This window comes from Dunckerocampus dactyliophorus, chromosome 4 (genome assembly GCF_027744805.1).
Source record: "Dunckerocampus dactyliophorus isolate RoL2022-P2 chromosome 4, RoL_Ddac_1.1, whole genome shotgun sequence".
Taxonomy (NCBI): domain Eukaryota; kingdom Metazoa; phylum Chordata; class Actinopteri; order Syngnathiformes; family Syngnathidae; genus Dunckerocampus; species Dunckerocampus dactyliophorus.
Window position 1 is genome coordinate 21709840 of NC_072822.1, and position 24209 is coordinate 21734048.

General features: G+C 41.0%; 1 protein-coding gene across 3 annotated transcripts; it reads right to left on the bottom strand.

Moving 5' to 3' along the window:
• vsig8b (V-set and immunoglobulin domain containing 8b) lies at nucleotides 1-13033 on the bottom strand. Of its 3 annotated transcripts, none has more exons than XM_054774466.1 (8): nucleotides 12930-13033; nucleotides 12562-12641; nucleotides 5289-5458; nucleotides 4970-5168; nucleotides 4688-4837; nucleotides 4468-4590; nucleotides 1818-1956; nucleotides 1-1732 (listed from the first exon to the last, which is right to left on the bottom strand). In XM_054774466.1, exons 2-8 carry the CDS (start codon nucleotides 12635-12637, stop codon nucleotides 1489-1491), a joined length of 1101 nt encoding a protein of 366 aa, XP_054630441.1. In that variant the 5' UTR covers nucleotides 12638-12641; nucleotides 12930-13033; the 3' UTR covers nucleotides 1-1488. The 3 variants fall into 3 exon arrangements, with proteins under 3 accessions (XP_054630441.1, XP_054630442.1, XP_054630443.1); XM_054774467.1 differs by having other exon boundaries at nucleotides 4468-4587; nucleotides 12930-13028; XM_054774468.1 differs by lacking the exons at nucleotides 12562-12641; nucleotides 12930-13033 and adding an exon at nucleotides 7967-11161.
• Between the last annotated feature and the right edge of the window lie 11176 nt (nucleotides 13034-24209).

Here is a 24209-nt window from a genome sequence, read left to right on the forward strand (position 1 = left end):
AAAAAGATTTTATCCCTTGAAATGCCAGGTTTTGTCATGAACGCATGCACATAACACACTCATACACTCTCAGTACGTGACAGTTCCTTTACTGAGCGTAGAAATAAGATGGAAATAAGGTCAAAAACAAGCACACTAGCTTGACAAAACTCATGCAGTTTGCATGAACACAGGAGAAATGATCAAAAAAAGGAAGAATGGAAAGAGTTTCTTTTGGGTAAACCATGCACAGTTTGTACTTTAAGAAATCATCACAGTGCGTTACTAAACAAACCCCATTCATAGCATCCATTAGAAGGGAATTTATTTTAAAACTAAATAATTCACTTTATAATCCACTTCAACCAAGCAAGAAAATGCAGAAAATGCTAAATATAATCATGATAACAGCACACAGAGAATAACACAATCATCTCGTCTCCGAAAGACATTTTCAGTGTGATTACCAATACTGCACATGAGAGTATTGAGTACATACAGTATTTCCAATAATACTTCATATACAGTACTATATTCAGTGCATATATTGTGGCTTTCTATTTGGTCTTGAGCAAAGGATGGAAATTCTTCCTCCACCACTGCTGCCCAGAAGGAGTCCCAGGGCAGAATTTGTTATTGAAGGCCTCTATGTTGGCTCCATCCTGCAGCTCTTATTAATTCAACATACAGCGCTAAAAAAAACGCCATCAGGCTAAATGAGGGCCGTTTGAAGAGGGGTGGGACCGCAGGCAGAGTGCTGACTCGGCCTCCACAGTGTGGCAACGGAGGCTTAGTGCCCCGACTCGCCACTAGAGTAGACTCATTAGTAGTTTACTGGTCGCTGAGCAAGAAACGTACAACGAGGCGATGGTGCCGCACGACTCTGTGCACATACAATTTTTCCAAGAGGCAAATTCATAGAACAAGGCGACTGTCTGGCCTTGTTTACGCATGTCATCAGAATTTAAGATGGTAAGTTGTTTACAGCAGAATGGCTTACTGGGCGCCATCTGCATTTTAATGCATTGCTCCAAACTCTCCCAAATTGCTTGCTGGAAATGTCCCACGATAAGGACGTAAAGTGTCCTCTCTCGGGCTTCATTATACCTGATTTTGAATTCTGAGTGATTTGTATACCACAAGTGGGATTTTCTCTTTGGCTTGTCAGTTAAAAGTCATTTTTATTGCGTGTGCTTATTAAAAATGTAGCTTTACACCATGGAAAGGGAAGCACTCCAACATAATACAAGCCATCTGCTATGTACATCTTGCATAAATCAAGTTAATATGGCATAATATGGCACGGCAATATGCATTCTTCATACCCACATAGTTTATGTTACAGTGCATCATGAAGGTCATCCACTCCAGTAGCTGAGGTAAGATTTTTTTAAAGTCTTGTAGCTGCAAACATCCATGCTGCTTTGTATAAGAAGCATGTTCTACACTGAGAAGTCATAAAATGCACTGCGCTTCATTAAGGAAGTCCGTCAGGTGTACAAATCGTGCTTACACGGGGTAACCATAGCGATGGTCATATTGGAGGCGAGGAAGCGGTTTCGCTGCTGCAGCAGCGCTTAGTTTTGAAGCCTTGTCACTGTTGCTGGGGTGACTGGCATTCGATTCATTGACGCTGGGCAGGCGGTTCCCCACTGAGCTGTAGGACACCCCTTGGTGGGTGCGGTAGCCCAGTACTGAGCGGTAGCTGGAGTTTCTGCTAGGGGGCTGGCTCTCTGGGGCATGGGTGTCTTCCCTGAAGAAACAAACACACAAGTCTCTGTCAGAAAATGTTTGCTTTTTTTCCATGAATGATCCAAATGCTCTCTGATATTCTGTACTTGATTTCATTCGCAACTTCCTTCTCATAGCGACGCTTGTGGCAGCAGCACACCAGGAGCCAGATGAGGAGCAGAAGGAGGAGGAGGAGCAGTAGAGCACCTATCACAGCCCCAACTATGACGCCCACTTTATTGGTGGCTGGAAGATAGCATGTGATGTTGGTTAACTTAGTCTGTTAACAAGTACATTACAGTGGATCCCCGCATAGTCATGATTTCAGCATTCATGACCCCCAAAATAAGCAGATTTTTTAAAATCAAAAGTGTATTTACTTTTTTTTCTCCCAAAATAGGCCGTGCCAAAAATGTCACCAACAATACAGTATGCAGTATACACAGGTTAATTATGTACCGTCTGCCATCCAGCATTTAATTGTTCTGCCTGTCGCTATACATCGATGGACAAGAATACGTTATTTGTTGTAAACGAATTGCAAGTTCGGACAAATCAAGAGAATGTGGATAATTTCCCTCAGTACTATGATGTGCCGTGGCACAGTCGTTTGGAGTCACTGGTTTATCATGTTGAGGGTTGCGGGTAGCCTAATAACCTACGGCAGCTGACTTCAGAAGACTATTCAAACCACGAGCCCTTAAATGGGGCAAATGTGTAAAACAAGCAAACTTTCCGAGACCAGCATATGTCATAAATTATTTCATTAAAAAAAAACAAAAAAATCACGGCAAACTTAGCCTAGCTTGAAAGCTAATTTTTAGCTGTTAAGTTAATAGTATCAGTTCTCTCTAAGCTGCATTTATACCTACACCTACTGTACACCAAACCCACAAACACCCTCAGACAAAAGCTGGTTCACCACAAAGACAAAGTGAGCAATGTTGTTTATGCAGTGCAGTGTTGTGGAGAGTGCAATGACCTCTACTTTGGAGAGGCCAGGCAACCCTTATACCAGGGGTCAGCAACCCGCACGCAACTTTTCAGCTTCCATGTTTTTTTTATTTAAAAAAAAACAACAAAAAAAACACCTCACTGGAGGAAATGTGCATTTTCAAAAAGAGTTTGAAAAACCTGACTCACTGCATGGACCATGAATGCATCTACACTTTGTTCTGATTGCTGATTGGATGAGCAAGGGAAGGGAGATGGGGCCAAGTGTGTTCATTCAGGCACAAAAAGGACATCTTGTGTGCTACCCCCGCGGTAAGCTATCCATAGCCATGAGAAATCACAGAAGAAAATGGACATATTCCTTTGCCTTCACTGCCAATGACACTGGCTTACCCACCCGTGTGCTTGATATGTGGCAAGGAATTAGCAAACAACAAAAAACTACTGCGGAAGGTTGAGCACATCAAACACTTTCAAGAAGTGCGTAAATGCTCCAAACTCTACTACAGCTGCTAGCATTGTGGCTGCGCATGAGATCGTAAGGAGGGGGAAGTTGTTCACAGATGGAGAAGACATAAAAGAATCGTTGATTAGAAAAATATCACCGCATATATTTTTCTGAATTCAAAAATAAACAGGAAATTATTCAGAAAATTAAAAAAATACTGTACCTCTCTCTGCAAAGACGGTCATGAACAGGACACGAACAGGAATGGCAACAAACATCACCAGTAGACAAACTGATGACATTAGTTCAGCACAAGTACTGTATATTCAACTACCTGTGATGAGTCTAGTGATGTAAATGATATTGGGCAGACATGTAATGGGCTTATTTATGGTAAAAGGTGGCTATGTCTTGTTTTAATTTTACACAAATACGGGAATGACTCAAAAAAAGCCTGTATCGTTGAGTGTTTAAATGATTTAGAAGTAGGCCTACACATGCACTCTGCACTTCTATTAGTTGACTTCTGTTGTTGAAGCTGGTAAAATAAAAAAAAAAAAGATTAAAACTTGTAAAAGTTTATAAGCTGTGAAATGTTTTGCCACTCCAGATTATTTTTTATTTATTTATTTTTCACTTGAAGAGGGAGCAAAATGGCTCCATTGATGGTAAAGGTTGCCGACCTCTGCCTTATACAAATGCATGGTACAACAGTGTTTCTTCTGGCCCAGAGTCAGCAGTTCATTTGCATCTCCAAAAAGAAGGGACATTCCTTTGAGAACGATGTTCAAATACTAGCTAGGGAGGACCGCTGGTTTGAAAGAGGTGTGAAAGAAGCCATTTATATCAAACTTCTTGAACAGAGGAGGAGGTACGCTTACGACAATGTCCTAACCCTCTCCCCCAAAGGTTGCCTCATTCCACGATCACTAAGCAGCTGTGTTGCCACCAGGCAGGCAAACGACCAGCCACGTCTGGCAACAACTACAACAACGCTAGTGAGACCACCCCCAGTGGATACAACCCACCAGAGACATAAATAGGAAATTGAAGAAGCCATTTGGATTAAAGATGAAACGATCCAATACAAGACTCCCTTAACAAATATAATTCTGACTTTTGAGTGACACAGTCAGAGAGGTAATAACTTAACATGTTTATTATAGTGTTTTGCATCTGGATATTGCTGCACTGTATTTGCTGTTGTAATATTTGGAGTCATGTTGATGCAGATTATATTATACAAGTGGTCATAATATTGTTGTTGTGTCATGATTTGTATATTTCGAACTATACGTAAAATATGTACTCGGGTTTAGAAAGTAAAATTGGGAATGATGTTATCGTTTACTTACGGTTGTGTGCCTTCAGTGAATATCTGCACTGCGTCTTGCCAACAGGGTTTTTGGCCTCACACACGTAACTTCCAGCATAGCTGTCAGAATGGTTCTTTATCAAAAGCTCCCCAGTGTCTGCTGCTTAATGAGAAACATTCAGATTGGAGACATTATTAAGCATGCTTTTGGGTATTGTATTGTAAGCCTGCTGAGAAAACTGCATTGTTTCAGCCCATACCTGCCATAACGGTTGGCATGGTGCCCCCGCTTTCTCTTGTCCACGTATACGTGAGAGGCGACGATCCCTGGGATGATTTGCAGAGGAGGGAGACAGGACTGCCTTTCTCCTCCTTGCCGTCAACCCAGCATTTTGGCACAGAGGGGGGTACTGGTGAAAGAAAAGTAATGATATGTCATTGGGAGCGGGAAGGCAGAGAGTGGGAACAACATGCGAAAGAAATTCCTTTCGAGCGAGAGGAAAATGAACAGGTAAAACCTGTTGAGAAGAATTCTTCCTCACCCATTACTACAAGAGTCACTTTCCGCATGTCGACACCCGGGGCCTTTTTGACTTTACACTGGTAGGTGGCCGTGTCTGAAAGCCTCACATTAGACAGAGAGATGGATGCGTCCCCCTGCTTGGGGTCTCCTATGAAGCGGAGTCTGCTGGAGAGGCTGGGGTCATAGTTGTGTATTCTGCCTCCTGTATAGGTCAAAAGCTGAGATACAAACATCACACTTAGTCACGATGAGAGAGCAGAGCAGGTTTTGCAACCGACAGAGCCCAGAGCTAAAATACTACTCCATTTTTATATTTGCTAAGACAACATCATGCGTACCAGCTTGTCTTTCTGCGTCATGTCTGGGCTGACGTTGGACCACTCAATGTCCAACTCCCCAATGTCTTGGACTCCAGGGGTGTAAGTGCACCCCAACAGGACATTTTCTCCCTGGGCCTTTTGGATGGTCTGTGGGCCTGAAGATGTCACCTGCATCGCCTCTGTCAAATCTATGTGGTCAAAACAAGACTCAGCTCAGCTACAGTATATTGTTCATATATCCATGCATCTGGCTCCATTACTCAAACAAGACAAGTAAGATTCCTAAACACGCAATCTGCACAATAGTTGAATAGTGCCAGGTAGTGTTTCCCACAGGACTGCAGTATATTTGTGGCAGTGGTGAGTTGTTTTTTTTTTTTGGGGGGGGGGTGCGTGTGTTGTGGGCTGCGGGGGCGGGTTTGATAGAATGAGGTAAATTGTCCAATTTTTAAAAATACAAATGAACGTTTTCTGTCGTTTCTATTTGTCAATTAATGTCACAAACAAGACAGAGCCGAGCCTCCTGTGAGTGCTTTGGATGGGAGAGGGGTCCACAGCAGCATTCGCTGCTCGCTTTCATGCCGGAGTCGCCAAAAGTCTCTTCACAATATTTGTAGCTAGTTGCATTTTTTTGAACAAGAGTATCTACAGGGGTCTGATTACTCGCTGAATATAGCGACACAATCTTTAAGTTGGCAACACCGATCCCTGTCGATGCGAGGGCAAACAGGTAGACTCAAATCTATCTGTGGCGGTCTGAATTCATTTGTGGCGAATGTTTGGGAAACATTGAAAGAAGTGCATATACAAATGTATAAAATGTCCATCGCCGCTTTGCGGTTCAAATTTTGCGGCTTCACTCTACCATGGTTTTTCAAAATAAATGAAGGAATACATTATCTCTGTTTCACCGTTGACTACAGCCTATTGTTATTAGTAAAAATAATGCATTTTTAATCAAATTTTACGAATTTCTTGGTCTAAATTAATCATTTTCAAGCATAAAATGGCTAAATGAACAAAAATACAAATATATAAGGCATTCAGAAGACACATTCAAAGACATGATATGTAGTATTCTACACTGGTCAAAAAGTGTCAGTAATGTTACATTCATGAGAAAGTAGCCACTGCAGGAAGTATGCTGTCCAGAAAAGAACAAGGAACTCTCCCAATGCTCACGTGTGAGTCTAACTTATGTCTTATTGATGTCTAATATGTCTTATTTTCTTTTGTGATGTCTACTATATTGGATAATACAAGCATAAAGGTGACAGTAAAGTGTTATTTCATGTCTGGAGTGCTCTGATAATCAGTATTTAGAAGGTTGTAGACAGGTTTTCTATGCTCTAACTACGAAAATATTAAATTTATCTATTTAAGAGGAAGAAGAAGAAGAAAAAGAAGACAAAGAAGACGAAAAAGAATATGAAATAAATACTTTGGAATGTAAATGAAAAATTAAGTGAAAAGATTATACGAATGCAAAATATCGCACCAGAATGCTGCTTCTATGAATTGTAGAAGTCAACCAAACAGCAATGCAAAACAAGACAGAAAAAAAAATATTGAAAATGCAAGACAGTTTGCCACCTAATTCTTGCCTATTCAAGCTCTGGGCCTGTGCTCCTAAAAAGAGAAGAGCGCTGATCTGAAAATAATTGGCCTTGTTACTCCAACTGAAGACTAAAGGGTTTGTTACAGCAGTTTACATTAAAATTAGACCATCTGATTACATAAATGGTCTGGAATCGCAAGCGAGTGCATTTAAAACCCCGCAGCCACACTGTGACGTGCATCTTAACTGCAACACATCATTTTATGGAGAGACGACGGCACTGGACACATTTAAACTTAGCAACGCTGTCATTCATCTTCTCCCCATTTTCCCATTTAGATGTTTTGACCTTCACTAAATTTCTTAATGGACCACGCTGATAAATCCTGTCAGCCTCGTTGCAGTTAAATCTCCTCACACAAACACTCGGAAGGCACCTTAATGCTATCGCTACAAACAAAATATACACTGAGTCATTCATTAGAGCCTGAAAGTGACAAATGTGATCAAGGCATTCTGGGGAAACTTCAGATTAGTCAGTCAAATGTTTACAGCTACAGAACCACTGGTCACCCCTTTGGGCAAAATGCTTCTTCTCAAGACGTGTTGTACAAGCAGAAAGGAAGCTAAATTGTCATGGATTGCAATTATACTACTTAAAACTTGATAATATTCATATGCTGTCTACATTGGATAGGATAGGAGTCATCAAAGCTTGTATGTGCTGCGACAGATCATCAGCTGTCATCCAATTTCACGTGCTTCGTTTTTTTGTTCAGCTATTTTCGTAATGTAAAACACTGTAATCCTTCACCATTTTGCGTTTTACCAATTTCATAGCTTCACTCGATCACAGGTTTTTCCAAAATATATGAATTAACAAATCATGCTCTTTTGGTTGAATACGGCCTATTGTTAGTCAAAAAATATATATATTAAAGCAAATTTTACATATACTCCTGATCAAAATGTTAAGACCAGTTGAAAACCTTAAGGAGGTTCTAAGTGGAGCATCAAAATGCAAAAAGAAGGGAAAAAAAAGTCTATTTGATGCATTTATTGCAAACAACCATTAAACTGATATAGGCTGTTCATCAGCTGATCAAAAGTTTAAGACTGTGCCATTTTTGTTAATCACCTTAAAAATTGGTTTGGGCATGCTTGATGCCAGTGTTTCCAGGAGGCAAGTGGGAATGTTGCTCCAGGTGGTGAAGATGGTTTCACGGAGGGCACACACTGTCTCAAATTGATGTCCATTTTTGTAAACTTCCCTTGTTATCATTTGGATTTAGTTGAGGGGAACACTCAGGATGGTCCCAAAGAGTGACATGATTCCTCTGGAAGAAGTCCTTTGTCAGGTGGGCATTATGAACTACAGTGTTGTCCTGTTGAAAAACCCAGTCATCACCACACAGACAAGCGCCTTCAGTCATGAGGGATGCACCCTGCAACATTTGCACATAGCTATCTGCCGTTCGACGCCCCTGCACAACCTGAAGGAAAAAGGAAGGAAAAAGCACCCCAGATGATGATGCCGCCGCCCCCCTCCACCGTGTAGAAAACATCTTAGGTGGGATCTCCTTGTCATGCCAGCCAGGCATGTGGAAAGCCATCAGGACCGTCAAGGTTACATTTTTTCTGATCAGATAAAACTTTCTTCTGCCTTTCAATGTCCCATGCTTGGCATTCTTGTGCAAATTCCAATCGGGCAATCTGAGAATGTCCGGCCATCCGTTTGTGACCTCAAGCTGAAACCAACTTGGGTTCTGCAGCAGAACAATGATCCAAAACACACCAGAAAGTTCACCTCTGAATGGCTGAAGAAAAACAAAATGAAGACTTTGGAGTGGCCTAGTCAAAGTCCTGACCTGAATCACCTTGAGATGTGTCATGACCCTTAAAAAGGCGGTTCATACTCAAAAACCCTCCAATGTGGCTGAATTACAAGAATTCTGCAAAGATGAGTGGGCCAAAATTCCTCCACAGCGCTGTAAGAGACTCATTACAAGTTATCGCAAACGTTTGATTGCAGTTGTTGCTGCAAAGATTGGCCCAACCAGTTATTAGGTTTAGGGAGCAATCACTTTTTCACACAGGGCCATGTAGGTTTGGATTTTTTTCCCACTGTAATAAAAAAAAAAAAGTTAAATTTAAAAACTACATTTTGTGTTCATTTGTTTTGCCACTGGATAATTTTTACATTTCTTTGATGATCTGAAACATTTAAGTTTGACAAACAAGCAAAAAAATAAGAAGTGTGGAAGGGGGCAAACACTTTTTCACACCACTGTGTATAACTATATAAAACGATATAAATAAATGACTAATAAAAGGGATAAATTACTGATTGATTGACTGAAGACTGTTTTTGTGAAAGACATCAATGAGTGGCATGGGAGGAGGGCAGCGGAGAGCCACATGGAGGCCACCTCTGTACTTTGCTACAAATTCTCTCTTCAATTCAGAAGTCTTTCTCATGTTATTTATCAAAGTGCTGGCACTTGTGTTATATCCAAGAATGCACGGACAACCACTGCGTGCTCACACAACTTTGTTTACATCAACTGATGCAATCACACACACGCCGGTTTACAGCCCAACACGTCACACTGTCGTGTCTCCGCATCCCCTCAACAGTATGCTACAATTTTCTTTGGCTTCATGGTGGGTTATTTTGCAGCTGCCCTCAAAAAGAAAAGCACAAAGACTTTCTTAAAGCCTATTTGACTAACAGAGTTACGCAGTGCACTTGAACTGCCTCATCATGTCAGCATCCGCACAGCGCAGGGAGCATAGTGCTTGATACAGCCTGCTCCCACACTAAGAAAGGAGACAGACTCAGAGTTAGACATGATTAAAGCATTGTGTCTATAGTGTCCCAACTGTAAAAGAACCAGAGACTGATGCTGTGTTACATTCAAGTCAGAGAATGACGTCAAAGCTGAGGTAGCGGCTTCCAGTTACAAAGTCGTAAAACAAGATGGCCACCTTCACGAAAGCTATTTTTGCGTTTAAATAAACAGGTCACGAAATCATAAATAAAAACATGTCTCGCACCAATCGACCAGGCTATTTTTACCTGCGCTGTAGTTCGCATATACCACATGAAAAAAGGTAATTAACACTGCAACATTATCGATGGTTTCCAAACTTTTTACAGTCGTGCACCCCTTCGGATATTTGAACGTAGTAGATATTTTGTTGCTGGAGCCACTAAAGAGTTTGGCTTCTCAAAACAATATGCATTCAAAAGAGTAATGCATTTGCATCACAAAAATCAGACGTCAAAAATCGCTCAACGTTATATTTGTCTCCCGCCGTATCCCTGCGCTCTGTCGCCTGTGCTTTCTTGTGTATGTGGTGAAGACGCTCACATCTTCTGCGATGGAGCGCCGTGGCCATTTTGTTTAGGTGGGTGTTCCACAGCGGGGAGGAGACAAATGTAACGCTGAGGCGATTTGTGAGGTCTGATTTTGTTGAGGAAATCCGACTAGAACTGGACTTGCGGGACAAAGCGGGGTGGTAAGTCACCATTGATGTACTACACTGCTAATGCAGATGTCATACAACTTCATGCCAAAAAATCTGAGCTATCCCTTTAACAATCATGATAAAGCAGCATCCGAAGTACAAAAATACATACAACCAATGATAAAGCCTAATTTTTGGGAGAATCCCCACTCACAGTGAGAGGTTTTCACCGCTACACCGTGCGGGGATTGGAACATCAATATGCATGAAATCCTCAAGATTAAACACTTTTAATACGCAAAACAATCATCAGTCTTACTTATTTGTTCATATGATGCACACAGAGCAATGCACAACTTTGTGCCCTCCCTCCTTTCTGCTCCGTTCTGCAAGCGCACTCCTAATTTTGAGTGTTAAGCGCTAATTGTTTTTCATTGTTATTCATGTACCCCAATTATAGTTGGCGTACCTATGGAAACCTAGGCCATATATAATTTATGTACTGTATCTATCCATCCATCCATCCATCCATCCATCCATCCATTTTGTATGCCGCTTGTCCTCACAATGGGCGACGGGGCATCTTGGAGCCTATCTCAGCTGACTTTGGGTGAACAATACTAAGGGGAATAATACGACTGATTTAGTTCAACAAAAACTTCTCAGAAATTCAATAAACAGATTATTACTTACTACAGGAGCTGCCACTTATTGTTTAAACTTGGGGCAGCCATCTTCAAAAACAATTCGTAGTGAGAATTCTCCAACTTTCCAAGCAAGAAATCTGACATGGGCCTTCCAGTTCAAACTTCCGACTTGGAACTCGGAAATCCCAACTTCTGAATATTTTTGACATTAATTTGTATGATACCCCCATCAGCAGTGTAGTACATCAACAGTGACTTTACCGCCACTTCATCCCGTGAGGCAAGGTCTGGTGAGGAAAGTACTTCCGGCTAGTTGGTGCGGTCACTTTAGCACAGCGTTTTGCTTCTCAAAGCAATATCCTTGTTTACGTATTCTTGGAACAGACTATCAAGAATCAGCTGGTAAGGTTGTGAGCAGCAAGTGTCATATTACCAGTGAAGCCGCTACATAACATAGTATAATATGATGACTGTTATTATTATTATAGTAATGTACGTGTGACGTGTGGATCGTCTCCACGTTTCTATGTGTATGCTTCCAGTCACGATATATACAGTAATGTATGTTAGCCGTATGCGAGTTTCTAAAAAAAAACTGACGTAGACGTGTAGTGTCATTTGGAAATCAGTTAAAATAACATAAAAAAAGTGAATATAGGTATAGTCTACTCACAGCTACAGCTGTGGGTCCAGCTTCAACACTTCTCTGTCCCTCCTCTCTCTCTGCCCGTTCTAACCCCATCTGACGAAGTTCGGCATCAGCGTGTTCCTGTTCATAAAGGTATCCCTTTGGCTTCGTGCTAGAAGGAATGTTGCCATCACTTGTTTCACAGTGGGACGTGTTTACTTTCACTATCCCAGCAGTAAACACTGTGAAGCAGGTGATGGAAATGTGTGCAACAGTTGACAGCTTGCAGCAGCCCACAGTGATACCAAAAGAGTGAAAATAACACAGAGCCATTGTGAGGTCTGACTTTGTGATATAAATGTATTACGCTTTTGAACCCACATTGTTTTGAGAAGCAAAACGCATTACTTAAGTGACCCCATTAACTAGCCAGAACTACTTTCCTCAACACCGAAAACAGACCAGTCTCACAGGACAAAGAGGGGAAAAAGTCACTGTTGATGCACTACACTGCTGATGGGGATGTCATACAACTTCATGTCAGAAAATCCTAACTATCCCTTTAATCACAAACGCTTTAAAGCTTTGTTTGGGCAATCACTTCTGCGGAATGATACACGGGCAAACAGACTAGTTTGTTAGGTGCAATTTTTGGCCATATGATAATATATTTCCCCGAAAACCAAATTCTATGAAAACCGGGGCGTACAAAAACCTCTGGATGTCTGGATGCCAATGCAGGCTTCCAGTCAGCCCCCACCACATGATACAAACACGCTTCATTGCACATCTGAAATTCAGTTCACGCAGCAGCTTTACTTTGAGACCCTCTGCTAAGTGCTAAGTGCTAAGTGCATGAATCACCAACCATTTGTTTGTCATCAAGTATCCTGTACCTGCCCGAATCAGCCTATCATTGTTTGAAGGAGAATGTGTTGTATAAATAGAATATGTTCCACAGTCTGAGGAGGAGCTCATCTGACTCACCTGTCTTCAGATGAAATGTTACCAGAAAAAACACAGCCAACTTCAGCCTCGTTCTTGTCAATGCAGCCTCCATCATAAACCTGAGAGCAAGTGGGAAAATAGTCTTAAAAACTGTCTCCAATTGCCTCATTTGATCACCTAACAAAAGGCTGCTTTAAAGCTTCAGAGGCCTTAAATTTAACATTTGAATGCTGCCACTTTGTACCTTGTTTTTGAACTGCTAGACACTTGAATAAACCTGAATACCAATGTTAATCAAACACAAGCAACACGAACTGCCTCTTAAGTAAACACAGACACTTAGTATACTATGCTGTGTTGTGTTGTGGAGAAGGTGTAGTAAAGCAATATAAAAAAGCACAACATACCTTAAACAAAATAATCCAACAGAAAAAGTGTAGTGTGTGACACCTGGCTTGCTGAAGTTGTCAGGTGAAACTCAGCTGCACTAACTAAAACCACACCTTCTCTGTCCATAGGGCAGCTTGAGGCCACTCCCAGACGTGGAAGGATTTATATTTGAAATGACAAAGCCAACCAAACTATTAAAAAGCCACACAATAGCTGCTTTTAATTGTTAAAGCTAATCAAAAATATGAATCATCAAGGAGTGTATGAAATGAGTTTAATTTGTTTTCTGCCAGTGTTTCTTGTCCATAAATGTTCTTCTGTGCAGGAGGTGAATAATTGCCCGCCTTCACATTGTGCAGGTGCACAACTATGTTGCTGCACCACTTCATGTTTCATGATCAACATGTTTAACAGCTCTCATGTTTTGTTTTTTTTTTTTTACAGCAAAATTCTTCCTGTTTTTATGGAACCACAACATAAAATATGATGGTTGTTATAAATGTAGTAAAACCTCCTTTCGATCATGTAAGCCAACTGAGAAGTAATTGTCATTGTCTAGAGCAGGGGTCACCAACGTGGTGCCTGCGGGCACCAGGTAGCCCCCCACGACCACATGAGGTGCCCGCAAGCCTGCTTTTCATTCAGGTTTTCAGTTACTAATGAAAGAACAGTAGAAAGAAATGCATTCTGAAATACAAAATGTGAGTTGTGGACACCAGCATTTTGTTCATGTTCTGGTAAAACAAGCATATTTGCTTTGTTTGGGTTTGAAATAAGCTCTGAAAATAAATGTTACAAAAATAGGTACCTCTTGGTCATTTTCATTTTGTACAAGTAGCTCTCACAAGGAAAAACGTTGGTGACCCCTGGTCTAGAGGCAATATCGCAAATTCTGGTGTCAATCCAGTATTAAGTAAATACAGTCCAGTGAAAGTGTTGCTGATCCTGATACTGATACCTATTACTTGACATTTTTCAACATCCTTGAATGATTTTGTCATTTTTCCTTTTTTTCATTTTTCAACACAGAACAAAGATTTTTGGCAAACAAAAACATATTTTTTAATCAACACGCCTCATTTGTGAACAATGGAACAATACAGTAGCAATATCAACAAAATAAAAAATTATTGCCTTGCAATTGTTTGAGCCAAATAAGGTCAATCGTGCAAAATAAATTAACAAAAGCAAAAACTCATTCAAATAATATCGCTTTTTGCCCCTCCTGTGTCCAAGGACTATCCAACAATTTAAACGTTTGTTTGTCTATATGTGCCCTGCGATTGGCTGGCGACCAGTCCAGGGTGTACCCCGCCTCTCGCCCAAAGTCAGCTGGGATAGGCTCTAGCATACCCCCACGAGCCTAGTGAGGACAAGCGGCATAGAAAGTGGATGAATTTCAAAACCCCCTGCATGGCTTTGTGACTCGATTAAATAAAAAGGTTTGTTTATCCAGCCATATTATTTTGTTGTACTTTTCTTAAAATTAATGTTAAAATTAATGTTAAAATCTCATCTTGTCCCTTGCGGACCCAATCTTGTGCATCATCTCGTCTCGTGAGTTAGGTGTCTCGTGACTGTGTCAACCGAGTCACAAAACAATGCAGGTGCGTTCTCATTGTTAATTGTCTCACAAATTGACGCTAAACAATATTATTGTCAACATTTTTATGACAATATATAATAATAATAATAATACAATGTTCCCCCCTCTATCGGGGTTCACTTTCGCAAATTCGCTGTTTTTTAGTAATATATCATAATTATGCAATGTTTCTTTAATATGTCATCTTTAAGTCTGTAAAGTTGTGGAATTGGCGTTGATACTGTATATTTTCTCACAGACAATTCGTACTGTCTGTTAAACATCTGCAGCATTTCTTGAAATGCTATAATAATATTATCATTTATTATAATAAAAAACAATTTATGATTCAAAACACAACGTTATACATATATGTAAGACAAATCTTTGTTTAGTTAGCACCAACATTTAAGCTTTTTCTAGTTACATGATGTCTTTTTGTTCTATTTTTCCACTATTGCTGGGTCTGTGTTCATTTTATTTCTACAATGAGCCACGTTCCACAGATGGCCCCTGTGGCACACTTTGGACACCAATGTGTGTTTTGCCAGAAAGGTGAGGTGTTGCCAAGCAACGGAGGAGTGTGTCTAAGCTTCTTGGCTCTGTTGCTGGTCAGCGGTTGGGTTGCATTGTGGAAGGGTTTATGCAGGCTTTCAGACCGGCATCAGGCCAGCATTGCATGGCGATACTAATGTACACTGTCTGATTGGCTTCTGGTTGCCCTGTTCTCACGAGGCAGTATTTTCTCCAAATGAGAAATCGTGTCACGTTTTAATCAGGAGTGTTGCAAGATCTCGTGATATATATGGAATTATTTGTCTTTTTTGAGCTGTAAAAGTGTTATACAATCTGCTGTATGTGCTTAGATCCCTTTTTTCAGGAGCGCGATAAACATCTGGAGGTCGCTTTTCATAACTGCTTGGTAAAAATGTTACAATGACAGACGACCGAATGCAATAGAATTTGACAGGTTTTTACTGAATAAGACGCCCAGAATGTACGTGAATAAATGATGGGGGATGGGGGATAAAACACTGAATATCGAGAGTGTGTGAATGTTCCTCCTTGTTTACTCCCCAGACTGTCACGCTACGCAGGACAGGAGCGTGCACTTCCTGTCCATTATTCTGGCAAGCGGTGCTTCCGGTGTGGTGGAAGGGACTGCCGCTCCACGCCTGGTGGCTGCACAGCTGCGGTCAATATTCATCAGTGACAGTTAAAAGACCAGCGCTGGTTCATTGTTGTTGTCATTGCTGTTGTGCATGGACCTCGTTGCCTTACCTGTCTATATTACTTTTGTATTATTTTTCCCACAGAGCTTTTCCTCTGTCACTTTTGGTTTCGTTCTTGTTGTCTGGTACAATAAAATTACTTTTATTTTTGCACTTTGCCGACTCCTCTCTGCATACTGGAGGTCACGTCTTCGACAGCAGCAACCCCGTCGTGACACAGACAACCTCCTTGACATGTTGCAATCAAGCAAAACACAGCAAAAAAAGCAACAAACACGAAACACCCATAAAAAATACAATATCGCTTTTCTGCAGAAACTTGTTGTAGAAAGCTTGCTTCTCCGTCGCTCTACATCACACTGGCCGGAGTTGCTCTGTACACAGACCCCTACCCACTCTGCTTTCTATCCAAGCCCCGTCTTCCTGGAGCTGCTGTGACGTAGTCTGTGTGATTCCCGTAACGACCTGTATATCACTAGAAAGCGCGGGATCTCTCGCTTCAGAAGCCATTGGAGTAAATGAAATAGTTCAAGGCTTACAGTAATTTAAAAAATAGAATTGCCGGCTTCAGCTTCGATGTTAAAAGTTTAAAAAAACTAATTTCAATAAATAAAGCTTAACGGGCTGAATATGGCCCATCTCTACTGCATTGTTCATCATCGGGATAGTTGTAAATTCTTCAAGGAGGAGACAGTAAACTATTCAACATTACAGTTCCCAACAAACCCTCCTGGCACGGCTGTAAATACACACCGTGTAGTGTTCACATACACACAATGAGACGTGTCTGTTGGCTTGTGGCTCAGCACCGAGAGGCACGACTGCAAATCACAGAACGTCTGCAGCACTCGGGCGAGAAACGAGGCCTTTCCTTTACAATCAAGGAAATCACTTGTTTTCTTGTTTGACTTATCATCAAGCCTGAACTTCTTATCACTCATGAATGATTCACAGGAGCTATGTTATTTGGCGCTTCGGCTTACATAAACAGCTTCATGCTGCTCATTCACACTCAGTGTGGCTGATGATGGCAAAATTAAAAGAGAGACAATTATGTTGAATGTATCGATCATGTCAGAGTGAGTTGTATGGGATGTGAGCGGTGAGCATGGCGGTAGTGATTAAGCCACTGGAGTGCTGAGTTAATGCGATTCTGCCAATAATGTTCATTAAGGAGATGAACAAATTAGTAACGCTCAGCGAGAAGCCTGATCAGTGCGTCGGGAATCAGAGCCTCTTCTCATGTTGCAACCTCATTTTCGTCCGGAGTCCATGATTGGGGGGTGCGTCGATGAATCTACCTGTTCATTCGTGCATGAGTGATTCGGCAAATGTCACGGGAATGTGATGCTATACAGGATGGCTGCTTTACCAGCAGGTGGCTAATTGCCTTTGTCCTCCCTCCCCGAGTGAATGATGGGTACCTGGCAACTGCATGAGCAGACCATCTGAGAGGACCAAGGTGGGACGAGCCACAAGACGACTATTAAGACTGATTATGGACATGAAATATTTTTGTGACTGAATCCTCCTTTTTGTCAACCCAGGCTGGCATAATCATATGAGTGTTAATGTCTTACACATGGTATCACACCGCAGACCATAAAACACATCACCTTGACGGACTACAGAAGGAAACCGGTTTTGCAAGAGGCAGCAAATAAATGACCAATGCGAGAAGACGATGGCTGCATTTGCCAGAAGGCATACTGAAATAGCACGACAGCATGACTCACAGTGTGTCAATGTCAGAGAGCCAGTTAAGAACACGTATACATCTTTTTAAAATGGGACACTGCAGCAGTAAGGGAGGCAAGTCCAAGAACCAAGTTAGGGGAAGCCATCTTTGTAGAGTTTAAATAATCTCTCATCTTTTATCTGGGCTTTGAAATCCACAACATTATAATAATGTGTAATGACATCCAATACATGCATTTTGAAATGTTTACCTTGCGTGAGCCCTAACATGCGAGTATTTGGATTGCTGGAGGAAAACGCAGCACCTGAGGAAAACAAGGCATGGGGAGAGCACGCAAAATCCAAGTCTGTACTGTGATTTGAATCTATAATCACCTGAATGTGAGCAGAGATGCTAACCACATGCCCATCACACTTCACTGTATTAAACTTACCTCTCTACCAACAATAATAATGGGTATACAAACGGTCCTGGGTTTACGACTTGCCATGTTACGATGTTTTGTGGTTACAAACACACTCCCATACAGTAAATTAATTAAAAACTTAATTTTAGTCTGTTATTTATTTATTTATTTATTAGTCACTGATGATCTCACATTATCATGCATTAGTGGTGAGTAACTATACATTTTATACTTTAAATGTGTTTAATAAATGTGTGAGGCATATTTTGGGTTTAAACCCGCTATGTGTCACGGGTGTACAATGGGAGTTGATAGAGAGAAGGTCTGGAGTGAAATATAATCTAATATTTCCAACAATAATTTTTATTGCAAATGTTGATCTGAAATCAGATACAGCGGTGTCTTGGTCTTGGTTAGACTCAAACCAAAACGGACTCTAACCAGGGCAAGTTGTCCCATAGAAAATAATGACAATCCAATTAATTAATTGTAGACACCCAAAAATGTGAACACAAAACACATTTTTATAGACAATTCATTACAGTTTTACATGCAGAAAATGATGCAAAAATAATTACAAAGGACAAATGAATGGAAAACTTAACATTTAACATCAGACTCAGTTTTGCAAAGAGGGAGTGGGAGGAGAGGAGATTATGCTTGGAGGGTAATTGCACTCATGAGGAACAAATAATCTATGCAGAGAGGTCTGTTAAAGGCTTTTTAACATGCACAGTTTTACATTAAAAAAACAATGCCACAAACATGACATATGACATGGAGAAATGAACACTTCACATCATTTTACCTGTAGTGGACACCCTTGGCAAACAACAACCACAAAGGGGTGGGATAAAGTTTGGAGGCACGTTTGTCTGCATTTGCAAACGATGCTGTGCATGGCGGTTGTTTTTTTTACATTTTTGTACCAGCCTCTGCTTGCTTTAAAGTCGCCAACAGACGCAGTAATTTCTTACTGTGTTAGATCCATAGGCAGCAGCCTCGGCTTTGTCTCCAGCTAGCTCCAACTAGCTCCCGCAAGCTGTTGATCCACATCAGCGTATGGCTGGCCGATTTGGACCAAAACTCATATTCGGATGTATTTATGTTGATCTCCACTATGCAGTGTGCAACGGGGGCTTTACTTTCACTCTAAGTTCCCAAATACCAGAAAACTCTCCAGCGATGTCAGAAAAAGTAGCTAGAGTTGTCGCTAGTCGCTTTTGAGAAAATATTTTGCCAAGAATGTTTGTAATCTCGACAGATTTAGCACGGAGTGGTGCGGGGCGGCAGCTCAGGAGCGCTGACACACACAGCAATGAGACAGACCTCCGTGTCAAGATACAAGAGAACAGCGCAAATCAAGTCTAGTTTGTTTTTGATATCGTGATTAAAAGAAATATTGGCATTTCAATAATATCGCCCAGCCGTACATCAGCAACACCTTTGGCACCTTTGGTACGTTGCAATGACGTCTTTCTTAAATTCACTAGTGGTCTTCATCCTTTTTGGAATGTTGCTGTTACTCGCAACCTTATTTGGCCTCTTAGCGGCTTATTTAGAGTTCGTGGCACTCAATGGAAAATGCATTGACAGGTGTCATCAACACCAAGGGTCCATTGCATGGCCACTTCATTGCCTCACAGGGTGCCGTAGTAAAGGGTGAACTAATTATAGCGAGATTCCAAGATGGCTATGTAAACAAACCAAGCACAAATACAATTTTTTTTACATGCCATATTGCATGCTAAGCAAGTGGGAGAACGAAGGCAAAATGTTAGCAAAAATTTGGGATGTTAACCGAAAATCACGCTGACTGGGGCGGACATTAACCAAGGTACCACTATACTTACAGTTTTTTGCCATTTGCTGGTGGTCCTGTGAATGTAACCCCCCGTGAAAAGCGGGGATCTGTCGTATTAGTCACACTGTGACAGTTCCACACAACTGCAAACTACGACCACACACATTATTGGTAAATATACGCCTCTACGGACAATATAATTGTGTTTTTATCAGTTGTTATAAAGAGGAAATCACTGGGGAAGGTATGAAATGAGGATTCTGGCAGGAGGAAGTCAAGGAATGACATGGGAGAAATCCAGTCTGTTTTCCTAAGCAACTTGAATGACTGTGAGCAAAAGGTCTCTCTGTGAAAATTATTCCAGTCATTGCTTTAATTACTTCTGAACATTAAAAACGCACAAACTGCAGGTGTGAATAACCCAGTGATGAATATAGACCCAGCATAGTCTGTAATACGTTGTAACCATATTGCTTTGTCAATACAGTATGATTACTCCCACGCTGTAAGGAGAGTATTTTCAGCTGTTCTGCTAAATGCCATGCTCGGTGCTTTAGAATTTCTAATAAAGAGGCACATTCATGAATTTTCCCTATCTGCGGTGTCCCGTTGTTCTTCCAGAGAACCATCTACCACCAGAGCTTACTGTATCACTAGCTGGAACAACACCCACACCACCTAGGCTGAATTGTGTGAAGGGCGTACATGGTATTAACTGTTTTTTTCCGTAAATTCTCATGTGAGTATTTTGCGTTCAACCAATAGTTGCAGGGAGAGTGCTGGTCCGACATAAAAAGACAGGACTCAATGAGGAATCTGGCATTTCAAATAGAAAGTTAAGTGGGAATGCATCCTGTATTTACGGCTCCATCCCTCTCTCAGTTCTCAAGCTGCCCACCCACACATATCCCCACTCGTACACACAGCCGCCAGCAATGTGAGCATATATGCTAGACCCCTATAATCCAATAAATTGTGCTTCCCGTTTTAAACCCAGTCAAGTTTGGCACACAGCAGGAGTCCATGGAGAGTACAATTCTTAAATCTCGCTTGCAGGAGTGGGAGGGAAACTGTTTTTTCTTATATATATACAACCTCGTGATCTCACACTGCTTTCTGATGCCATGACAGCTGATCGTTCCCCAACACATCAGGGAGCTGTGATGAGATGGAGCCATTTTTAAAGACTCAAATAAAACAACTATACCTCAGACAGCTTACCCCCAAAACACTTAACAAGTACACAATATTTCATATATATGATGTCATAGAATATTTCAAAAAGTTCGATTCCCTGAAAGTGGAACCTCGGAGTTTGAACACAAGCTGTGGAAGCTGTTTAATCTTTACAATCTTTCTTTCTTTACATTGCGCTCTTCTTTCGTCAGTGATGTGGACTTATTCACTCTTATTGTAACAAGCATCAAGGACAAAGTTTCCTGGGTTACAATGGCCCTCATTCACGTGGAATAGAAATGGATGTTCATCATCACTCTCTGGGTATTGAATCCATTGCAACTGGACCGCTCAGGTTGTCTTAGAAGATGCTTCGCCTCTCATCCGAGCAGGCTTCATCAGTTTGTGCTAGATAGGGCGGGTCTAGTCTGAGAGTTTGGTATGGGTTCCAAGTATTTATCCCCCCAACCAACAACAGTCGTTAAGATGGAGGAGGGAGACCTCTGCCAGTCAACAACAGTTATAACAATGGTCATGAAGGCACCTGAAACCAAAAGTGTCTGTCGTGTTTGTTACAATCAACCAACCATTCTTGGCTGGGGGGGTTGCCAAAAAATGCGACTTGCATTTGTGTACAATGTGAACGTAATGGACGTCACGCGCATGTGTTCATGGAAGTAAACATGTCCGCAATTCGTGGGCCGTCCTGTCGCATTTGTGGCAAATTCAAGGATTTTGTACAACGGTCAACATTTTCTTAACCAAATGATTTCACGTAGGAGATTATGAAGGAAAAGGGCAAGATTTTGGCTATGGCAGTTTGTGGGGAACTTTTTTGGATGACAAGAATAACTTTTGCCCACATCTGTGAATGTGTTTCCCCAACAAAACATGCCTTTCGATGACGTATCGGTCGGATATACGAGGCCCGAACGTTCCGACCGCTGTAGCATCAATATCGGATTTACATCTGCATACAAAAGGCCGGAATTGTACTGTTCACACTGACATGAAAAAGTCAGATACAAGTCACAGATGAGCAAAAACATCGTAATTGACCTGCAGTGTGAATGGAGGCTTAAACTGATTCACTGCACTGAGAATACTGACCTGGATTAGTGACAAATATTCACAGACTTCATCATCACCCTTTCCTCTCTCCATCACTGGTAACCTTTGTGGCGGTATCGAAGTCTCTGCCGTCTAATGTCACCTCTTGCACAACGTTGCTTCAATCTTTGAATCACATGACTTCAGGGGTGTTGGAATTTAGAGGTTCCGCTGTAAAGACAAGATGCAGTAATATTAGAGAATGGGAGACAGCTAGAGTCAGTGATTCAGGCTTGCTATGACGATATCAGAGAGGGATGTAACAGTATGTGTATTTGTAATCACTGTTTTTTAGTATTGGACCTTCTATTTGGGACATAGGTGTACCGATTTCTCACACGCTACACATTAAAAGTGAAGGACAGGAGATGCACATTCGGAACAGAAGTTGCAATGCATCTTCACAAGGCCGGGTAGTGTGCCAAAAAGTGGACGAAAAGGCGTTGCATTCAAACCATAGTCGGGAGTCATGGCCACAAGCCAGGTTTGACTTTTGTCATTTAAGTTTCCTGTTTTTGAACACTTGGCCTTCCCAGTAAAATACATAAAAGAACAAAGTGGATAAGACAAAAGCAGTGTGAAATGTTCAGTAGAGATCAGTAGAGAACTGCCCTACAAGCTGGAACTATAAACGCTGCACTTCAACCAATAAGGAACTTTCATTTACTAAATATCCAATACTAATACACTCTATTCAAATGCTTGCTGCTGCACTTGTCTGTATTGTCGCACGTTCCTAGAAACCCCACCCACAAAAAAAACATAGCCCAGGGTTGTCCAAAGTGTGCCCCCGGGCACATTTTGGATCCACAGATTGTTTTTTATTGGTCCAAAAAAAAAAAAAAATTTTAATGAGATATATTACTGTATATTATTCTAATGTGCTTTGTCACCTTTAAAAAAAAGCTTACATAGTTTAGAATATTAAACTATATCAAAGTGTTCCCCCTCATCTTCAGTTTTTCTGTACGCTTTTCAATTTTTATTTGAGTGTTTTATTTCTTGGATTGTTAACTGCTGGCAGTTTTCAGGTTTTTTTATGTTTGATTTTAATAATCATTAAAGCTGTTTACACAAAAGCTAAACTGTTTTGCACTTGCAAGTGTGCCCAAAATAAACTGGACAACCATAAAACCTGCTGATTATGGTCTGATAGCGTCCTAATTTTGCAGTTGTTTTAGGTTAAAAAACTACATATTGTCCAAAAGTCAATGCAGAGCAAGTTTCGGACCACAATACAGGAAAAACTAATAAAGATAGCGTGAACACCAGCAGTACGCCAAGAGATTGAACCAACCATCTTTCTCCACCAGCTGCATTGAGACTATTATTTTTATTTCTTATCATGATTTGAATCGTGATCATAATTGAAAATTGAATTGTGTTCTACTTATATATTGTGATTTACCATGTTAACTACTGCATTTGGATGGACTAGATCTAAAAAAAACCCAACCCTGCTCTGCTCAGTGTGATTATTTACTCAGCATGCCTGAGGCTAACTGGCTTACAAATCAGACAATCAATTGTTGTTTTATTTATGGCCTCTTTATGATCCCCTGAGCGTCTGTGTATTGTGCTCGTGTCTATTTGCTGTCTCTGGCCTTACCATGCCTGTCAACATTTGCGTTGGAAAATAAGGGACACTTTCCGACTAACCAATGCCACTGCTTTTCGTCACAGATTTCTGTAGCTCAAGTGTGGACACCGTTACCATTGTCACCTCCAGCAATGGATGAAAGTAAAAAAAAATATACATTTAAGGGAAACTATTTAAACGGGAGGGCAAGAATGGAAAAAATAGGGGGAAAACGGGAGGTATGTGCCTTGCTTTCAAGGCATGTTTACAGACGAAAAACGTTTACAAAACTATTATTTAAAAAAGAAGTTCTGAGAACATACAACAGAGTTTTTAAAATGATCTCCATGATCTGCACCGATGCTTGAAGACGCTGTATTTTGTATACACCATCTTATCCAAAACACACTTTTTTATATTTTACTCATATTTGGGTCAGGAATTTGAGTCACGTCAATAATGTGTCTCCGCTGGTCACACTTGACTGGAGAAGCTTATTATGTCGAGAGGCACACACACACACACACACACACACACACGCACACACACAGCTGTTGCTCTGCCATTCATGATGATAGAGTTTTCAAATATGAACATTTTACTCACAAAAATGCTGTCGTCATGTCAACAGCAGCCAAAGCGACACCATTCTTATCCATGTTTACTTACAACCGATCACTTCCTTGTTCTGCTGATCTTTTATGGT

Bases quoted from the DNA above. Each gene is read 5' to 3' on its own strand.
- vsig8b (XM_054774466.1), bottom strand. From the start codon at position 12,637: ATGATGGAGGCTGCATTGACAAGAACGAGGCTGAAGTTGGCTGTGTTT. The intron at 5,169-5,288 runs GTACGCATGATG...TTTGTATCTCAG, and splicing joins TGACGCAGAAAGACAAGCTG to CTTTTGACCTATACAGGAGG. The intron at 4,838-4,969 runs GTGAGGAAGAAT...TTCTTTCACCAG, and splicing joins AGTGACTCTTGTAGTAATGG to TACCCCCCTCTGTGCCAAAA.